Raw genomic sequence first — 15,121 nt, forward strand, 5'->3', positions numbered from 1 at the left:
CAAAGTAACAAGCTGCCACTGCTATGGCCCTGGCTCCATGTGGCCCTCCTGGTTACAGCAAAGGATGGTGCCATCTAAGACCTTCCCCATTATGTATAAATTCTCCTTCTCTCCCCCTACCTTTTGTATTAAAGACACCCAGGATTAGGGCAGAGAGGACAAGGACTTGGGTTAAAAAAAAAACTTTATTTACAGAAATTACAATATAAACCACAGGATACAGTATTTCGCAGGAAGACTAGATGCTCCCTCCTCCCCACCCCCCTAGAATAACTTATATAAAAAATTAAAAGCCCTAGGACATAAGGACATAAATAGGGATTAGGAGTTGGGCCCAGAACTGGAAGCACCTTTGATATAACAAGGATTGGGGAGCCTGGCTCCCTTATTTTCCTCCAATTTTGGAGCTGCATTCCTAATACATAAATCCTTTAATCCCAGGCCTTGAGCATCTCTACTTTCCTCTGACACTCCCCCTCCCCCCCAGGTCTCTCCCTCAGGGTTTCCATTTGGATTCTATAGGTTCAAACAAAGCCAGTGCCATGACCTGGTAGATGGGTACCCTATGCTCCCAACATTCTCCAGCAGCTTCTGACCCTGGGCCAAAGTTGGGAGATGGGATGGGGTTAGGTGAGATGACAATGTTTGGGGAAAGAAATGAGGTGACTTGGGGTTATTGCGATGCTCCAGGCTCGTTTGCCTGGGTCCTGGGGGGATGGAGCCATGTGCTACCTCCCCCATCTTTAGTCATGGAGCCAAGTTGTTTTGGGGTTCAGCCCTCAGAGTGATGAAGTTGTGGAGTCTACCACCTCCCGGCCATTACATACCGTAGGGACAAACTGGGATCCAGAGCCTAGGGGGAGAAAGCAGAGAGGTTAGTGGTGAGGACAAGGGAGTTTCATGAATCACATAGAAGGGTAGAAGAGGGCATCTACTCCAAAAAGGGGGTGTTTTCTCATGTTCAGTTGAATCCCCTCTATGGTGGTGGATTTCAGGGAAGGGTATAGGGGGTCTTTTGCTACAAAGACCTCTTTTTTTAACTCCTTCCTTTTTCTGTTCTATTCTCAGTGGATAATCTTTCTATTTCCCTCAAAATATAAAATTAAATGTCACACAGCTGGTGGCCTGAGTATGTCTTCATTCCCCTGAACTCTGGGGGAAGGAGCAAAATGAGGCAGCTGCTGAAATCTGGGGGAGAGTGGATATAGATCAGGTTTTGGTGGGAGGACTGGGATTCAGGAGAGGGTAGGGCCAGGGTAACCTATGACCCTAAGGAATAGTTATGGGGATTCAGTGATGATGGGAAGTGAGGGAGGGGAGGATGCATGGACCTCTTGGTCTGGGAGTGCCAAAGAAGTCCAGGGGCATAGACTGACCATGGGAGATGCTGGAGCCAGCAGCTGTGACACTGAAGCGGCTGGTGGGAGCTCGGTGACTGACTACGTTCTTCTGTGGCTGGAAGAGGATGATGTGAAGTTTGGGGGTAAAGAGGCAGCCTAGAACGACGGAGCCGCTGAGGCTGACAGACACACACATGGTTGTGGTCTGCACCTGGAAGGAGGTACCTGGAGTCAGGGCTTCTGTGTTGCTGCAGCATCCCCCATCTCCACCCACATAGGAGAGACCTCCCCCCCAACATATCTTGGGGTCCTGTTATAAGAGTCAAAGAACTACAGAACATCAGAGTTAGAAGAGACTTTGGAAGGTAGAATGCTGTAATATTTCCATCATTTATATACTGGAGCATGCAAACTGAGGGTTGGGACCCAGGGAGTTTGCCCGGGATTGAGAGAGGTCTGAAAACCACACTGTAGGGGCTCAAGGAATTGGCCTGAAGAAGAGAAGATTTAGGGGATCATGAAAGCTCTCTTCAGCATTTGAAAATCCATCATGTAGAAAAGGGGTTTGAATGAGGAGCATATCACAACTATGGCTGGGAGAGAGTTCACATCACAAGGTCACAGTGCTCAGAAAAGATGAAACAGACAATTCTGATGACAAAATTAAAAAAGCTTTTGTGTGGACAAAAATCAATTCAGGAAAAACATCTTTGTAGGGGTGCACTGGAGTTAGCTTGGTTAAACCTGCAAGGGCCAATTGCTCAATTTTCAGTCTAGACTTCAGAAAGTGATGGATAAAATGCTTATAATGCAAATTGAACTTAAAAGTGTGCTCTGCATACATTTCCCCTGAAAAGCTGGTTGGTAAAACATTGACCAGGACACCACTGAAATGTCATTGATAAAAGCCAGATATCATAGATACATAGAGAGTTGACACAAATATGTGGTTTAAGAACCATTCCCCAGTGTATAAATGTCAAAGGATATGAACAAATGCTTTTCTAAAGAAGAATTTCAAGCTACAAATGACCATCTGAAACCATTCTCTAAGCCACTAAAAATAAGAGCGGTAAATAAAAATAAAACCACTCTGACGTCTCACCCTGCACATTAGCAAAGATGGCACAAAATGTCAACATTCACACAGCTTCTCAAATTTGGTATCATCCTCGATCACTGCAAATATCTAATCAGTTGCCAAACCTTGTCATTTCTTTTCCTACAACATCTCTTGTATATGTCCCCTTCTGTCCACTCGCACAGCTGCCACCCGAATTCAAGCCCTTTTCATTTCTTTCCTGAAATATTGCAATAACCTTCTAATTAGACTCCCTGCCCCAAGTCTCTTCCCAGTGCAATCCATCCTCCACACATCCTCTGACAATGTCACCTCACCACTCAATAACGTCTAATGGCTCTCTATGACCTCTAGGATCACACATAGACATCTCTTTGGTGTTTAAAGCTTTTTACAACCTAGCTCCTTCTTATGTTTCCAGTCTTCTTCTACTTTACTTTCTGCTGCATCCTCTCTGGGGCAACCCTACTGACTATTTTTTTTTTTTTTTGTTTTTTAGAGTGGGGAAGGCAGGGCAATTGGGGTTGACTTGCCCAAGGTCACACAGATAGTTTATTTTTGTGTTAAGTGTCTGAGGTCGGATTTGAAATCAGGTCCTCCTGACTCCAGGGCTGGTGCTCTATTCACTGCACCACCTAGCTGCCCCTAAACTTTTTTTCTTTTTATTTTTTTCCTATTTCTTACAACACTCCATCTTCTGTCTTTGGGTCTTAGCGTTGATTGTCCCCCATGCCTAGAGTGTTCTCTTCCTTCACCTCTTCTCTGAGAGAGAATCTTTGACTTCCTCAAGCACCATCTCCTGTTAGAGGACTTTTTTTTGTCCTCTCTCCCTCCCTCCCCATCCTCCATATACTTCAGTATTCCGTATTCCATCCTTCTCATTTAAAACCACCTTCCACTTATGCTGTATTTATTTTGAATGTATCAATTTTTTTGTTTTGTTTTGTTTTTTAAATTTTTTTAAATTTTTAAAATTGATTTGTTTACTTTTAGTTTACAACATTCAGTTCCACAGTCCCTTGAGTTTCAAATTTTCTCACCCTCCCTCTCTTTCCCCCTCCCCCCTATCATAGTGGCATGCACTTAAATATAGGATCTACAAATTTCTTCTGCATGTACCAATTTTAATGAACATGTTGTCTCTTCTATTAGAATGTAAGCCCCTTGAGGGTAGGGACTATTTTCTCTTTCTCGTTGTATTCCTAGCATATGGTAAAGTGTCTGGCAAATAGTAAATGCTTAATAAATGCTTGTTGCTTGTGGGAAAGCAAGCATGCTATCATTCTGTTGATGAAGCTGTGAACTGTTCCGATGCTTCTGGATAAAAACTGAAAAATCATATGAGAAAAATGACTGAACTATCCATATTCCTTAACTCAGTGATGCCATTATTAAGCATATACCCAAAGGAGGTCAAAAACAGAAACAAAGGTCCAATATACACCAAACTATTCAGAGCAACACTTTTGTGGTAATAAAGAACTGGAAACATTGAGCTTCCATTGAGTAGGGAATGGTTGAACTGTGGTATATGAATATAATGGGATATTACAATGCTATAAGAAATGACACATATAGGAAGCAAAAGAAGCATGGAAAGATTTGTATGAACTGATGTAGAGCAAAAGAATCAGAAGGAAAAGAACAAGATACACAATTGCTACAATGTAAATGAATAGAAGCAGCTGAACTCAAAGTCAATTGGGAAAAAATTAACTCAATAATGGTCCTTGAGAACAATTCATCAAATATAGAGCTTTCCTCTGAGCAAAGGTGTGGAAGTACAAGTACAGAATACCATCAACATTGTCAGATGCCATCACAGGAATAGGTTGTTTTTGTTTAACTGTCTTTCTTCATTTAGAGGAGGGTTCAGTTATGATGGCGTGGTGGTAGATCGAGAAATGACAGTGATTTTAAAACCAAAAGAAATCAACAACACTTGTTTTTTAAAATAAAAAAGTCTATGATATTAAAAAAATTGGTGTTATAGAAGTATAAAAGATGAAGGAAAGAAGGGAGAAAAAAAGAAATGAAAGAAGGAAGGAAGGGGAGAGGAAAGGAAGGGAAGTAAAGAAAAAGAGAAAGTGAAAAAGGGAAGAAAGGGAAAAAAGAGGAGGAAAAGGAAGGGAAAAAAGAAAGAAAGGAGGAAAGGAAGGAAAGAAGTGAAAGAAAGAAAAAGAGAGCGAGGTGAAAGAAAGAAAAAGGAAGGAAGGGAAGGGAAGAGGATAGAACTGTGACCACAGAGGATCAGGGGAGTCCTAAATGGTAGATTTCAGCTCAATATGTTAGAATTTCTTAACAAGTAGAGCTATACAACAAAGAAATGGAAAGCCTTGTCAAATAGTGAGCTCCCATCACTAGAAGCATTTGAGTAGAGGCCAGATCCCTCCTTGTCAGGGATATTGTGGGAGGGATTCCTGCATCAGAGAGGAATCACCAGACAATAAAAATAACCTAGGACGTTTGTGTAGAGATTTATGGTTTACAAAGCACTTTACACACATCATCACAATTCATCCTCACACCACCACGATGAGACTGATGTCACCATCAACCACATTCTACAGATGAGGCTGCTCAGAGAGGCTGAATGACTCTGCCATGGTTGCACAGCCACCAGAGGTCAGCAGTGGGATTTGAGTTCAGGTTGCTCTTCATTCCAAATAGAACATACTTTCCGCTACCTCCCCACCTCAGTTGGAAGGGAAGTCCCTTCTCACTCTGTTCTAGAATGATACATGAACTCATTTCTAACATGGAAGATCTCTGGGGCCAAGGACTTGCATGTGAGGTCCAGTTCTAAAGACTCTCAACCTTTCTGAGACTCACTTCCCTCATCTGTAAAACGAGTGTGCTTATTACATTCTCTTCCTATATCATAAGGTGGTTGTAAGGAAAGTGCTTTGGAAACCCCAAATGCTACTGAAATTTGAGTAAAACAGAGAGGATTGTCACCTGGAAGGGACCATAGAGATGGTCATGTCTAACTTGTTCATTTTTAGAGGCCTATATGCAGGTATTTTGGGGTGGCTAAGCAGTGCAGTGGAGTCATATAGCAGGCCTGGAGTCAGAAAGACCTGGCTCAAACCCAGACTCAGACACTTAGTAACTGTGGGACCCTGGGCAAGTCCTTTAACCCTGTTTGCCTCAGTTTCCTCTTCAGTAAAATGAGCTGGAGAAAGAAAAGGCAAAACCACTCCAGGATCTTTGCCAAGAAAACCGCAAAGAGGGCGGCCAGGTAGCACAGCGAGTAAGAGCACCGGCTCCAGTGTTGAGAAGACCTGGAGATCGAATCCCGGGCTCAGACACTTAGCACCCACCCAGAAACACCTGGCCGTGTAACCTTGAGCAAGTTACTTAACCCCAATTGCTTAGGGGCGGCCAGGTGGCTCAGCTAGTAGGAGCACCGGCTCCAGTGTCGGGATGACCTGGATCAAATCCGGGCTTGGATACTCGGCACCACACGCAGAAATAATAATTGGCCGTGTAACCTTGAGCAAGTTACTTAACCCCGATTGCTTTAAAAAAAAAAAAAAGAAAACCACAAAGGGGGTCACAGAGAGTCAGACATGGCCAAAATAACTGAACACACAAGTCATCAGGAAAATACTTTCTGGGGTACAACATAGTTTTTCCATACAAGCTTCTTTTAGAAATTGGTGAAAATAATCATTTATAATTTGTATTTATTTTTTATAATTTATTTAGGGCTTTAAAATTTGCAAAGTCCTTTGTGTATTTCAGTTCATCTTGGGTCCAAAACAGCCCTGTGTAGGGAGGGGGTGATAGAGGTCTTATCATCTCTATCTGACATGTGAGGAAAACAAGGCAGAGAGAGTTAAATAACTTCCCTGAGATGAGAGTTAGTAAGTGCCTGGAGAGAAATTTGAATTCAGGTCTGACTCCAAGTCCAGGACTCTGACCACTATCCTATGATGTCTGAGGTAAAGCTGACTCATGACATTTAGAATTAGAATGGCCTTTAGAGAACATCTAAAAATACATTTTACAGATGGGGAAACTGAGGCATAAACAGGAGGAGGGATTTTCCCAATGTCACACAAGTTAAGTGAGCAGGGTTTAAACCCAGGTCCTCTGACTGCATCCAAAGGCTAGTGGTGTGTGGTGAAGGAGGGCAAGAGAGTTGGAAGGCAAGCAGAAAACTGCTATGAGGGGTTCCTGGCCATGATCTTAGTTAAGCAGAATATGACATTTACTCAAATTAGCAGTCAGAAACAGCAATTGTCATTTGTGTTTGAGGGCAGAGGAATCCATTGACTAAGGGGAAGTTTGGGGGCAGGTAGAGGAAGGACTCTAGAAATGACCTGTGCTTCCCTCTTCCCCAAACTGAGGCTCATGGGAGGACTGAAATAGCTTAGGGAGTCCTAACTTACCTCCTCCAGCATACACTGGATTTAAGAAATGATTTTAAATCTCATCTCCAACGCTCACTAGATGTGGGATCCTGGGTAAATCACTTAACTGCTCCATGCCTCTGAATTTCCTCTTCTATAACATGAAGATGTTGGACTTGTTGGTCTTGGGGGTTCCTTCCAGCTCTAAATCTGTCATGCTATGACCCCCTCCCCCACTCCAATCATATCTTTCCCTCCTTATTTCTCCCTCCCCCACTGATATTTTCTTTTGTGCCTTTCTTCTATTTCTGTCTCCAATCCATCTATGTACCTTGCTCTCTCCCACATCTCCTACACAGGCCCTTGGATTCAGTCAGGCTCCTCTCCTTCTGAGGTGCCAGGGGAGAGAGGAAACAGTGTGTATTGATTTTAGAGCATAAGCTCCTGTGCATTTCCTCTTTATGTACATCCCAAATGTTTAGCACATGCCTGGCACATAGTAAACATTTAATAAATGCTTATTGGGAGATTGTTGGTTAATTTTAAGTCAAAGAACCTGGATTTGAATCCCAGTGCTGCTGCTAGCTTTGTAGCCTTTGCTATAGGCCACTTTGTTTCCTGGAGTTTCCTCATCTGTAAAATGGGGATAATAACACATGTGTGGGAAAGTAAGATGAGGAAATAAGAACATGGATTGGAAAGGATTAAAGATCTACAGAAATGTGTTATTGTTTTTGCTTCATCTTCCTGCCCCCTCCCCCCTGCTCCCCCCTGCTCCCCCTTCCTCCCACCCGACTTCCATTCTCTCCCTCAATTTGTTTCTTCTCCCATCCCTTTGTTATTCTCTGACCCATTCAGCCTTCATTCTCAGCCTACCCTAGGTCCCGGCTCACCCTGTAGTCACTGGAGGTGACATAGAAGATGGGCAGAAAGGCCAGCCAGATGATGCAGGTGGTGTACATGGTGAAGCCGATGAATTTGGCCTCGTTAAAGTTCTCTGGACACTTGCGGGTCTTGAAGGCATAGAGGGTGCAGAGTGCAATGAGCAGCACATTGTAGGCGAGAGAAGCCAGCATACTGGAGTCCCGATGGTTGCAGCGCAGGGTCACCACCTCCCTCCGCTCGGGCCCTGTCTCCTTGCCTGTGCCCGGAGCCTCCACCAGCAGCCAGATGGTCACAATGAGCAGCTGGCCCGAGATGAGGGCCAGACAGATGGCCACCTGGGAAGCAGGGCTTATGAACCGCGGGCGCCGGGCTCCGTCTCGGGCGCCGCCACCGAAGATGCGCGCGATGCGGTTGGTTTTGGTGAGCAGGGCCGAATAGCAGACGGAAAAGGCTGTGCCCAAGCCAAGTCGTCGGAGGGCGCATACTGCGGTGGAGGGCTTGGCAATGAATACGAAAGTCATGGAATAGCAGAGCAGAACACCGGCCAGAAGGATGTAACAGAGTTCCCGGCCTGAGGCTTTGACCACAGGTGTCCCATTGTGGCGGACAAAGACGCCCAGGACAAAGAGGGTGGCGAGGAAGCCCAAGCAGGAGATTGTGACTGGCCCCAGGGCCCACGCATCTCCCCAGCGTATGTACTCTTGGGGCAGCTCAAAGCACCCAGACAGGCTGGCGTTAGGCCAGTAGCCCAACCCACAGTCGGTGCAGGTGAACTCATCCTTAAGATATTCATAGGGTTGGCATGGAATGCAGAGCCAGCAGCAAACATCACCAGGCTGGACGCTCTTCATCTCATTCTTCAGGCAGGGTTCACTGCATCTGGAGGCAGGGAGGGCGGTGCCTTGGGTTGAGGCCCAGGGGATGAGGCTGGTGTCCAGACTCAGGCCCTCGGCCCAGTAGCCGACCTTTCGGTATCGGTAGCGTCCACTGCCTGCGCGGAGGTAGGTGAAGATGTTGTATCGGCCGATGCCATCGCCAAAGCGGTCGAAACGCACTTCGTTGTGGGTGTCAGCAGGTCGGAATGGTGCTTGGTGGGAGGGGAAGAGAAGGGGGAAACAAGTGAGGGAGCTGAGTGTTGAGTTTAGAGTCATTGACTAATCCTAAACCAAGCCCTAACCCCAAACCTGAATTCTACTCAGCTTTGAACCCAACTCTAAATCTCTCCTAGCCCCTAATTTAACCCTCCACTAAACCTAATCCCAAACTAGCTCATAAATCACCTAAACACACACTAATCATCAGACTTAACCCTACATTCACCCTCAAACCAATAATCCTGACTTTAACTCCATCATTGAACCATAACCTTGATGGGGGAATGGGGGCATCTCCAGTGGTCCTGATCTATATCTTGCCACTGGACCCAGATGGCTCCAGAGAGGAAAGTGAATCTGCTGACTTTGCACAGCCCTCCCTCACAAATCCAATTCACTTGCAAGTGTGGCATCATCTTCCTGACATCATGGTGCTCTTTGAGAACGAAAAGACAAACTGCAGCTAGTCTTGATTCACCCCAGCCATAAGGCTTACACTACTGAAGTGTTAGCCCCAATTCAAAACCACACCTAACTGCAATTGTCATTTACAAAGTCTCCCAAGTGACTCCCTGCCCAACCCACAAAACAATCCTGACTCCAATGTAATGCTAATGCCATTCCCAACTCCTATGTCCATCAATCCCTACTCTGCTGGGAGTAGCCTGTGAGTCCCTGGGCAAATCACAACTCTTGTGGACCTCACTTTTTTTATCTCTAAAATGGGGATAATAGTATTGGCTATGCCTAACTCACTGTTCTTGGGAAACTCCAATATCAAATCCACAAAACTCTTTGCAAACTTGAAAGCCAGATTGAAATGGCAGTTGTTATTATTAGTTCTGCCCTGTAGGGCCAAGTAAAGAAAAATTTAATCTTGCTTTCACATGCTGGCCCTTCAGCTATTTGCAGACTTGATTAGTTCTTCCTGATCCTTCTCACCTCTAGGCCAAATGCCCCCAGTTTCTTCAGGGATCCTTGTATCCACTGGTCACCATATTCTTAGCATGCTGGTCACCCCCTTCTGGGTAGGTTCCAGCTGGTTAGTGCCCCCACCTAAAATGTGATGCTTGGAATAAACAGCAGAGCTCTCACCTCTCTGCCTGGGGATGATATGGGTTATCAATGCAACTGAGTATCATCCATTAATTAAGCTAATTAATGCAGCTTCTAGTGGCCTGTGATTATTAATAACAATAGCTAGCATTTGTAGAGCACTTTAAGGTGTACGAAGTGCTTACAAATATGATCCCACTCTATCCTCATGAACCACCCAGACAGTTAGGAGCTATGATTACCCCCATCTTACAGATGGGGAAACTGGTGGAGAGATGTTAAGTGACTTGCTCGCATCACACAGACTAGCAGCTGAGGACTAGGTCTTCCTGACTTCGGGTTCAGATATCTAGCCATTGTTCCATGTAACTGGCTAGGATTGCTGCTTATGTTGAATTGAAGTTGATCCAGTAATTCCTAGGCTTTGTGAAATTATGACATCTTGCCCTACTGTGTTTTCACAATAGCTCATGCCTTCCCTCTAAAGGACACATGCTCTCTCTCTCTTTTCTAAGGAAACAAATTTAAACCACCTATGTTTTAGGGGGGGAAAATAATGAGAACTCCATAGTATCACATGGACTGAATATAACCTTGGGGGTATAGAAAGCAGATGGAGAATGACTCTTTCCATACCCTGACCCTAAATCTGACCCTTCACATCAACTCTCACCAACTTCCCCCTCTTCAGGGTACCCCTCTAGGCTCACCTGAGCCTCTCACTTCTAGTATCCAGTACCCTCACATGCTTCTGCCTCAATAATCTTGGGAATGGTTACTGATTGAGGGGGAGGATCTTGGTTAGTAGATGCTTGGTACAATTCTTCTTGACTAAGAGTGACTGTCCCCCTTTCTATATGCTTGTCCTCATCCTGAGCTTATGGTTAGAGGGTTAGAGGAGGATCCTCTAACTTTAGATCCTTTCCATGGCTCTTTACATCCTCCTCCCCTCCCTGAGTCCAACTCCCCTCCTCCAGACCTCACTCTTTAAGTAATTAATACATCTCCAAACACTCCATTTTTCTTTATCTCTGCTTCCAAGACAACCTTTCCAAGGTCCAATTGACAGAGCTCTGGTTTGAGCCCTGACAGAGACCTTATTTCTAATTTTGGCTCTGACACTAAGCTCACCTGTATAACCTGAGACACAGCACTTGTCTACACCTCACCTCAGCTTCCTGCATCCCTGTGACAGGGCCAGCAACACATGTCTTCTGTCCCCATCCAAGATATATTGTGAGATAGTTTTCTGTCTCATCATACACTTGGAAGGAAGCATCTATGTAGAAGAAAAACCATAAAGATGGTCATCCCTGTCATCAGAACCTCAAAATTGTTATCTAGGTTGACCTTTTGCTCAGTATTTATCATACTTGACCTTTTATTCCAAACAGACTGGCCCACCAGTTAGCTGTCCCCAATCTTCCTACTTCCTCTCCTGTATATTTGAAGCAGGCTATCCGTGTTTTATGCCTAAGCCATGGGGTTTAGGAGAAAGTGTTGATTATGGCTCAGAGAATTGGCTTCTTCAACTTATTACCCATTTGACTGAGGTCAAAGAAGTAACTTGACTTCTCTGACCAGTGATATGCTCACTTGCAAAAAGAGATATTTGGATGAGCTGGCCTCTAGGTTCCCTTCCTACTCTAAATCTACAGGCCATACCTTCCTCACCTCTATATGCTGACATTCTTCCCTTCTTTCAAGGCCCTCCTCAAGTGCCAATCCTTCTATGAAGCTGGCCCCAAGGCTCCCAGCCAGTGAAAACTCTCTCTCCTTCCTCCTGTTTCCCTTACATTTTGTCTGAATTCTCCCCCCACACACAACTCTCACATGCATATACATATTATATCCTCCCTGTTAGACTATAATTCCTGTGCAGAATAACCATGCTATTTTTCTTTTTAACATCTCCATATCCTTAGCACGAGGTTAGGGTATACATACATACATACATATATATATATATATACATACACATATATGCACATATATATATATATATAAAATAGATGCTTGACAAATGCTTTCAGAATTAAATTGACTCATTACCATCAAACTTGACATTGAGCATGAAATCTTTATAAAGTCGCTTCCCATTGACAGGACGCATGGCATCACAGAGGTGAGTGGTGTTAGGACACAAGGCCTGGTGCATGTTGTGCAGGCTGTGGGCCATGGCATACACGGCATTGACCACAAACATAATTTTGGACTCCTGTTCAAAGGGTCCTGTCTTGAGTGAGTAGGCCCCACAGTCCCGCCGGCGGAAGCTACACCCAAACTTCTGCTCCCAGAATTCTCTAAACCAAGGATTTCGACTGTTGTTCCAAGGGTCAAGGGCCTGAAAATAGGTTGCAAAGTCACTGATGGGGTAGGAGGCCAGTTCAATGGTGAGGGCACCCTCTGCTGCTCCTTCGCTGCCTGCTACCACACTTTCCAGGGCACCCCAACCATCACTGGCCACCCAGGTGAAGGAGGCATTGAGGCGCTGGGCAGCTGCCAAAAGTTCACGGGCATCCTCAGAGCGCGCAAATACGACAGCCACTCGGGCACTGGGCTTCTGCAGCAGGGCCCGAACCACACCCTCAAAGGCAGCCCGGCTCATGGCACGTCCCACCTTCTCTGAGGTGGCCACACAGATGTTGCGGGCACGAGCCTCCAGCTCAAAGGCCTCAATGCCAGTCTCCCCATAGTCTCCTTCGGAGGCCACAGTTGATACATAGGTCCAGTTGAAGAAGCGTAGGATCTCAGCCATGGCCTTGGCCTGGTAGAAGTCTGGTGGTACCGTACGAGCAAAGTAATCATAACGGGACTTATCACTGAGCTTAGCACTTGTTGATGCATAGCTGATCTGTGGGATCTGGAAAAGCCGGAGGAGGTTGGCTACCTGGAAGAGAAGGTAGGGGTCAGAAGGTCAGTGTCCCAGGGGTTTCAGACTGAATGACTTATATGATACTTTTTGGGGACCAAACCAGGTTCCTAGCTCACTCAAGTCCCTGAAAGGGAACTCCCAAGGAATCTCTCCTTTCCTTGGATTCATGGCTTGTAGACCCCACCCTTTTCCAGGTGGAATTCAGTACTGCTTCTTGAGCTTTCATTTGGGTGACCTGCTCCCTTCACCACTGCTCTAACTATTCCTCATCCAGGTCCTTCCCACAGTCCCCATTTTACTGGGAGGATATTATGTTCTCTTTCCTTAGAGACTCAGGGGTCCCACTTCTCACTCCAGAACTTTGTCCCCTCCAGGAAAAGTCTAACCTCTATCCTTTTCTTTCTTGGTGGTTGGGTAGAAATGAGCACATCTAGGTGGAGGTCTGAGTCAGAATCACTTTTGTGACCTCATAGATGACTTGTTAGATGACTTGTAACCCCCTTTTCAGACCAAGCCAGGACTGCCTAAGCTAAGGTCAAGAAGACAGCTGAACCATCATTTGTCTGGAAGCTATGGGAAGTCTACTCTCTGTAAGGGATAGATCAGGGGTGGTGGGCAAGAGCCTGGAGGTCCTCATAATTTCAGGGAGGAAAGGGCTGATTTGGACCAAGGGCTGATCTTCCCTGAGGTAGGGGGAAGGACCAGATTACCTCTGGAGATCTCTGAGCAAATCCAGAATGGTGATGGGGACTTTGGGTCCCTTAGAGTCTGGGCTGGGGTATGAGGAGTTGGACATCTTCCTTTCTCCCTCTTCACCCATCCCCTTCTCCCTCTCCTCCACACTAGGCATCACAAAAAAGGAAAAAGAAGGAGCCAGAAAGAGAAGAATCAAAAATGAAGGGAGAAACAGAGGTAGGTAGAGGCATCTTGGAAAAGGCAGGGTTTTTGCTTTGAGTCCTGGAGGAGGGGAGGGTTGGATGGACCAAGGGAGACAGTAGAGTGATTAAAGGTTAGGAAATAGGAAAAAAATATTATTAAGAAGACCAGGAAGAGATTTGGGAGAAAGGTTTAAAGGGGAGAGGGGAGAAATAAGAAAGGAAAGAGGAAGGGAGAGAAAAAGAAGGAGGGGAGAGGAACAAGAAGGGAGAGAGGAGACAAGAAAAGGAAGGAAGAGAGGGAGCAAGAAGGAAGAGAAAAAGAGAAAAGGAAAATTGGTGGAGAACTGTGTGAGGGAGAAAGAAGATGGAGAGCAGAGAGGGGAGAAAGGAAATGTAAGTAAGGAAATATAGAAGAAAGCACATAGCTGTCCTCTCCACTTCAAGTTACCAGGTCAAGAACAGTCCAGGACACTGAAAGAACTGTTGGATGAAATTACTGAGCCTTTAGGCACTATCAGTGATCTTGGAAAGATTTTGTGAGGTGTTGCAGGACTAGAGGAAAGGACATACTCAGATTTTCAAGAAACAGGAAGGGAAGAGGAGAGTGTGCAAGCTATAGGCCAGTGAATTTAATTTCAATTTCTGGGGGGACAAATATAGACTGTATAATTAAAGGACTAGTTTGGGAACGTCTGGAAAAGAAAGCAATGAAAGCCAATGTATCTACAAGACATCATACCAAACTAGGCTCATTCCTTTTTTGGCAGGGTAATTGGACTGGCAGATCAGGTAGCTGTGGTCAGCTGGTAGATCACCTTTATTTCAGTCAAGCATTGGACAAAGTCTCTTATGTTATTCTTCCAGATAAGATGGAAAATTGTGGGGAAGACAATAGTATTAGAGTTTGAGCTGGTTGAGTGACTGGACCTAAAGAGTGGTCTGAAAGCTCCCTGAATCCATAGTACTACATTGCTGTCCATCTGACCAGCTGAGGCTGTCTTAGAGCTGCATCAAGAGGCCTGGTAGTTCAAGGAACCACACTCAAGAAAAGATATTAAGTAGCTGGAGGATCTTGACCAGGATTTGGGAGACTGAAGACCATGGCACCAAAGGATTGGCTGAAGGCACTGAGGTCATTAGCTAGGAGAAGAAACACTTGGAGGGGAGGAGGGAGACATGATCCTTATTTTCAAGTAATTGCAAAGGTGTCACATAAAAGAAGACTCCATTTGATTTATTTGTGTGGTTCTGGAGGGTAGAACTAATAGCAAAGGTTGGGAAGCATAAAGAGGTAGATTTAGGGTCCATGGGAGGGAAAGCTTAAAATTAGGGCTCTCCAAAGGTGAAATGGATTGTCTCCAGAAATAATGCCTTTTCTCCTTCACTTGAATTCTTCAAGTGACAGATAGATGACCCCTTGTTGGGAATGTTGTGGAGGGATTCTTGATCAGGTCAGATATGAGCTATGATCTATGAGCCAGCTAGATGATATCTGATATATTCCTTGCTGAGAGAGAGAGAGAGAGAGAGAGAGAGAGAGAGAGAGAGAGAGAG

At 45.1% G+C, this 15,121-nt stretch overlaps 2 protein-coding genes across 2 annotated transcripts in view; one reads left to right on the plus strand and one right to left on the minus strand.

The window, feature by feature from the left end:
* Window positions 1-260: 260 nt before the first annotated feature.
* Window positions 261-15,121, minus strand: part of GRM2 (glutamate metabotropic receptor 2) — an 18,358-nt gene continuing 3,497 nt past the window's right edge. The window contains exons 2-5 of the mRNA XM_069095608.1: window positions 11,867-12,704; window positions 7,673-8,751; window positions 1,377-1,551; window positions 261-853 (exon numbers count right to left, since the gene is read on the minus strand). Coding sequence (XP_068951709.1) covers window positions 780-853; window positions 1,377-1,551; window positions 7,673-8,751; window positions 11,867-12,704 — 2,166 coding nt within the window. The 3' untranslated portion in view covers window positions 261-779. The remainder of the gene's footprint in view (window positions 854-1,376; window positions 1,552-7,672; window positions 8,752-11,866; window positions 12,705-15,121) is intronic.
* LOC138167036 (IQ domain-containing protein F6-like) overlaps window positions 13,262-15,121 on the plus strand; it is a 2,660-nt gene continuing 800 nt past the window's right edge. The window contains exon 1 of the mRNA XM_069095606.1: window positions 13,262-13,279. Within this exon, the coding sequence (XP_068951707.1) occupies window positions 13,262-13,279 (18 nt within the window). The remainder of the gene's footprint in view (window positions 13,280-15,121) is intronic.

This window comes from Petaurus breviceps, unplaced genomic scaffold (genome assembly GCF_028583685.1).
Source record: "Petaurus breviceps papuanus isolate PSGF00001 unplaced genomic scaffold, PetGlider_PUasm1.0 227, whole genome shotgun sequence".
Classification (NCBI taxonomy): domain Eukaryota; kingdom Metazoa; phylum Chordata; class Mammalia; order Diprotodontia; family Petauridae; genus Petaurus; species Petaurus breviceps.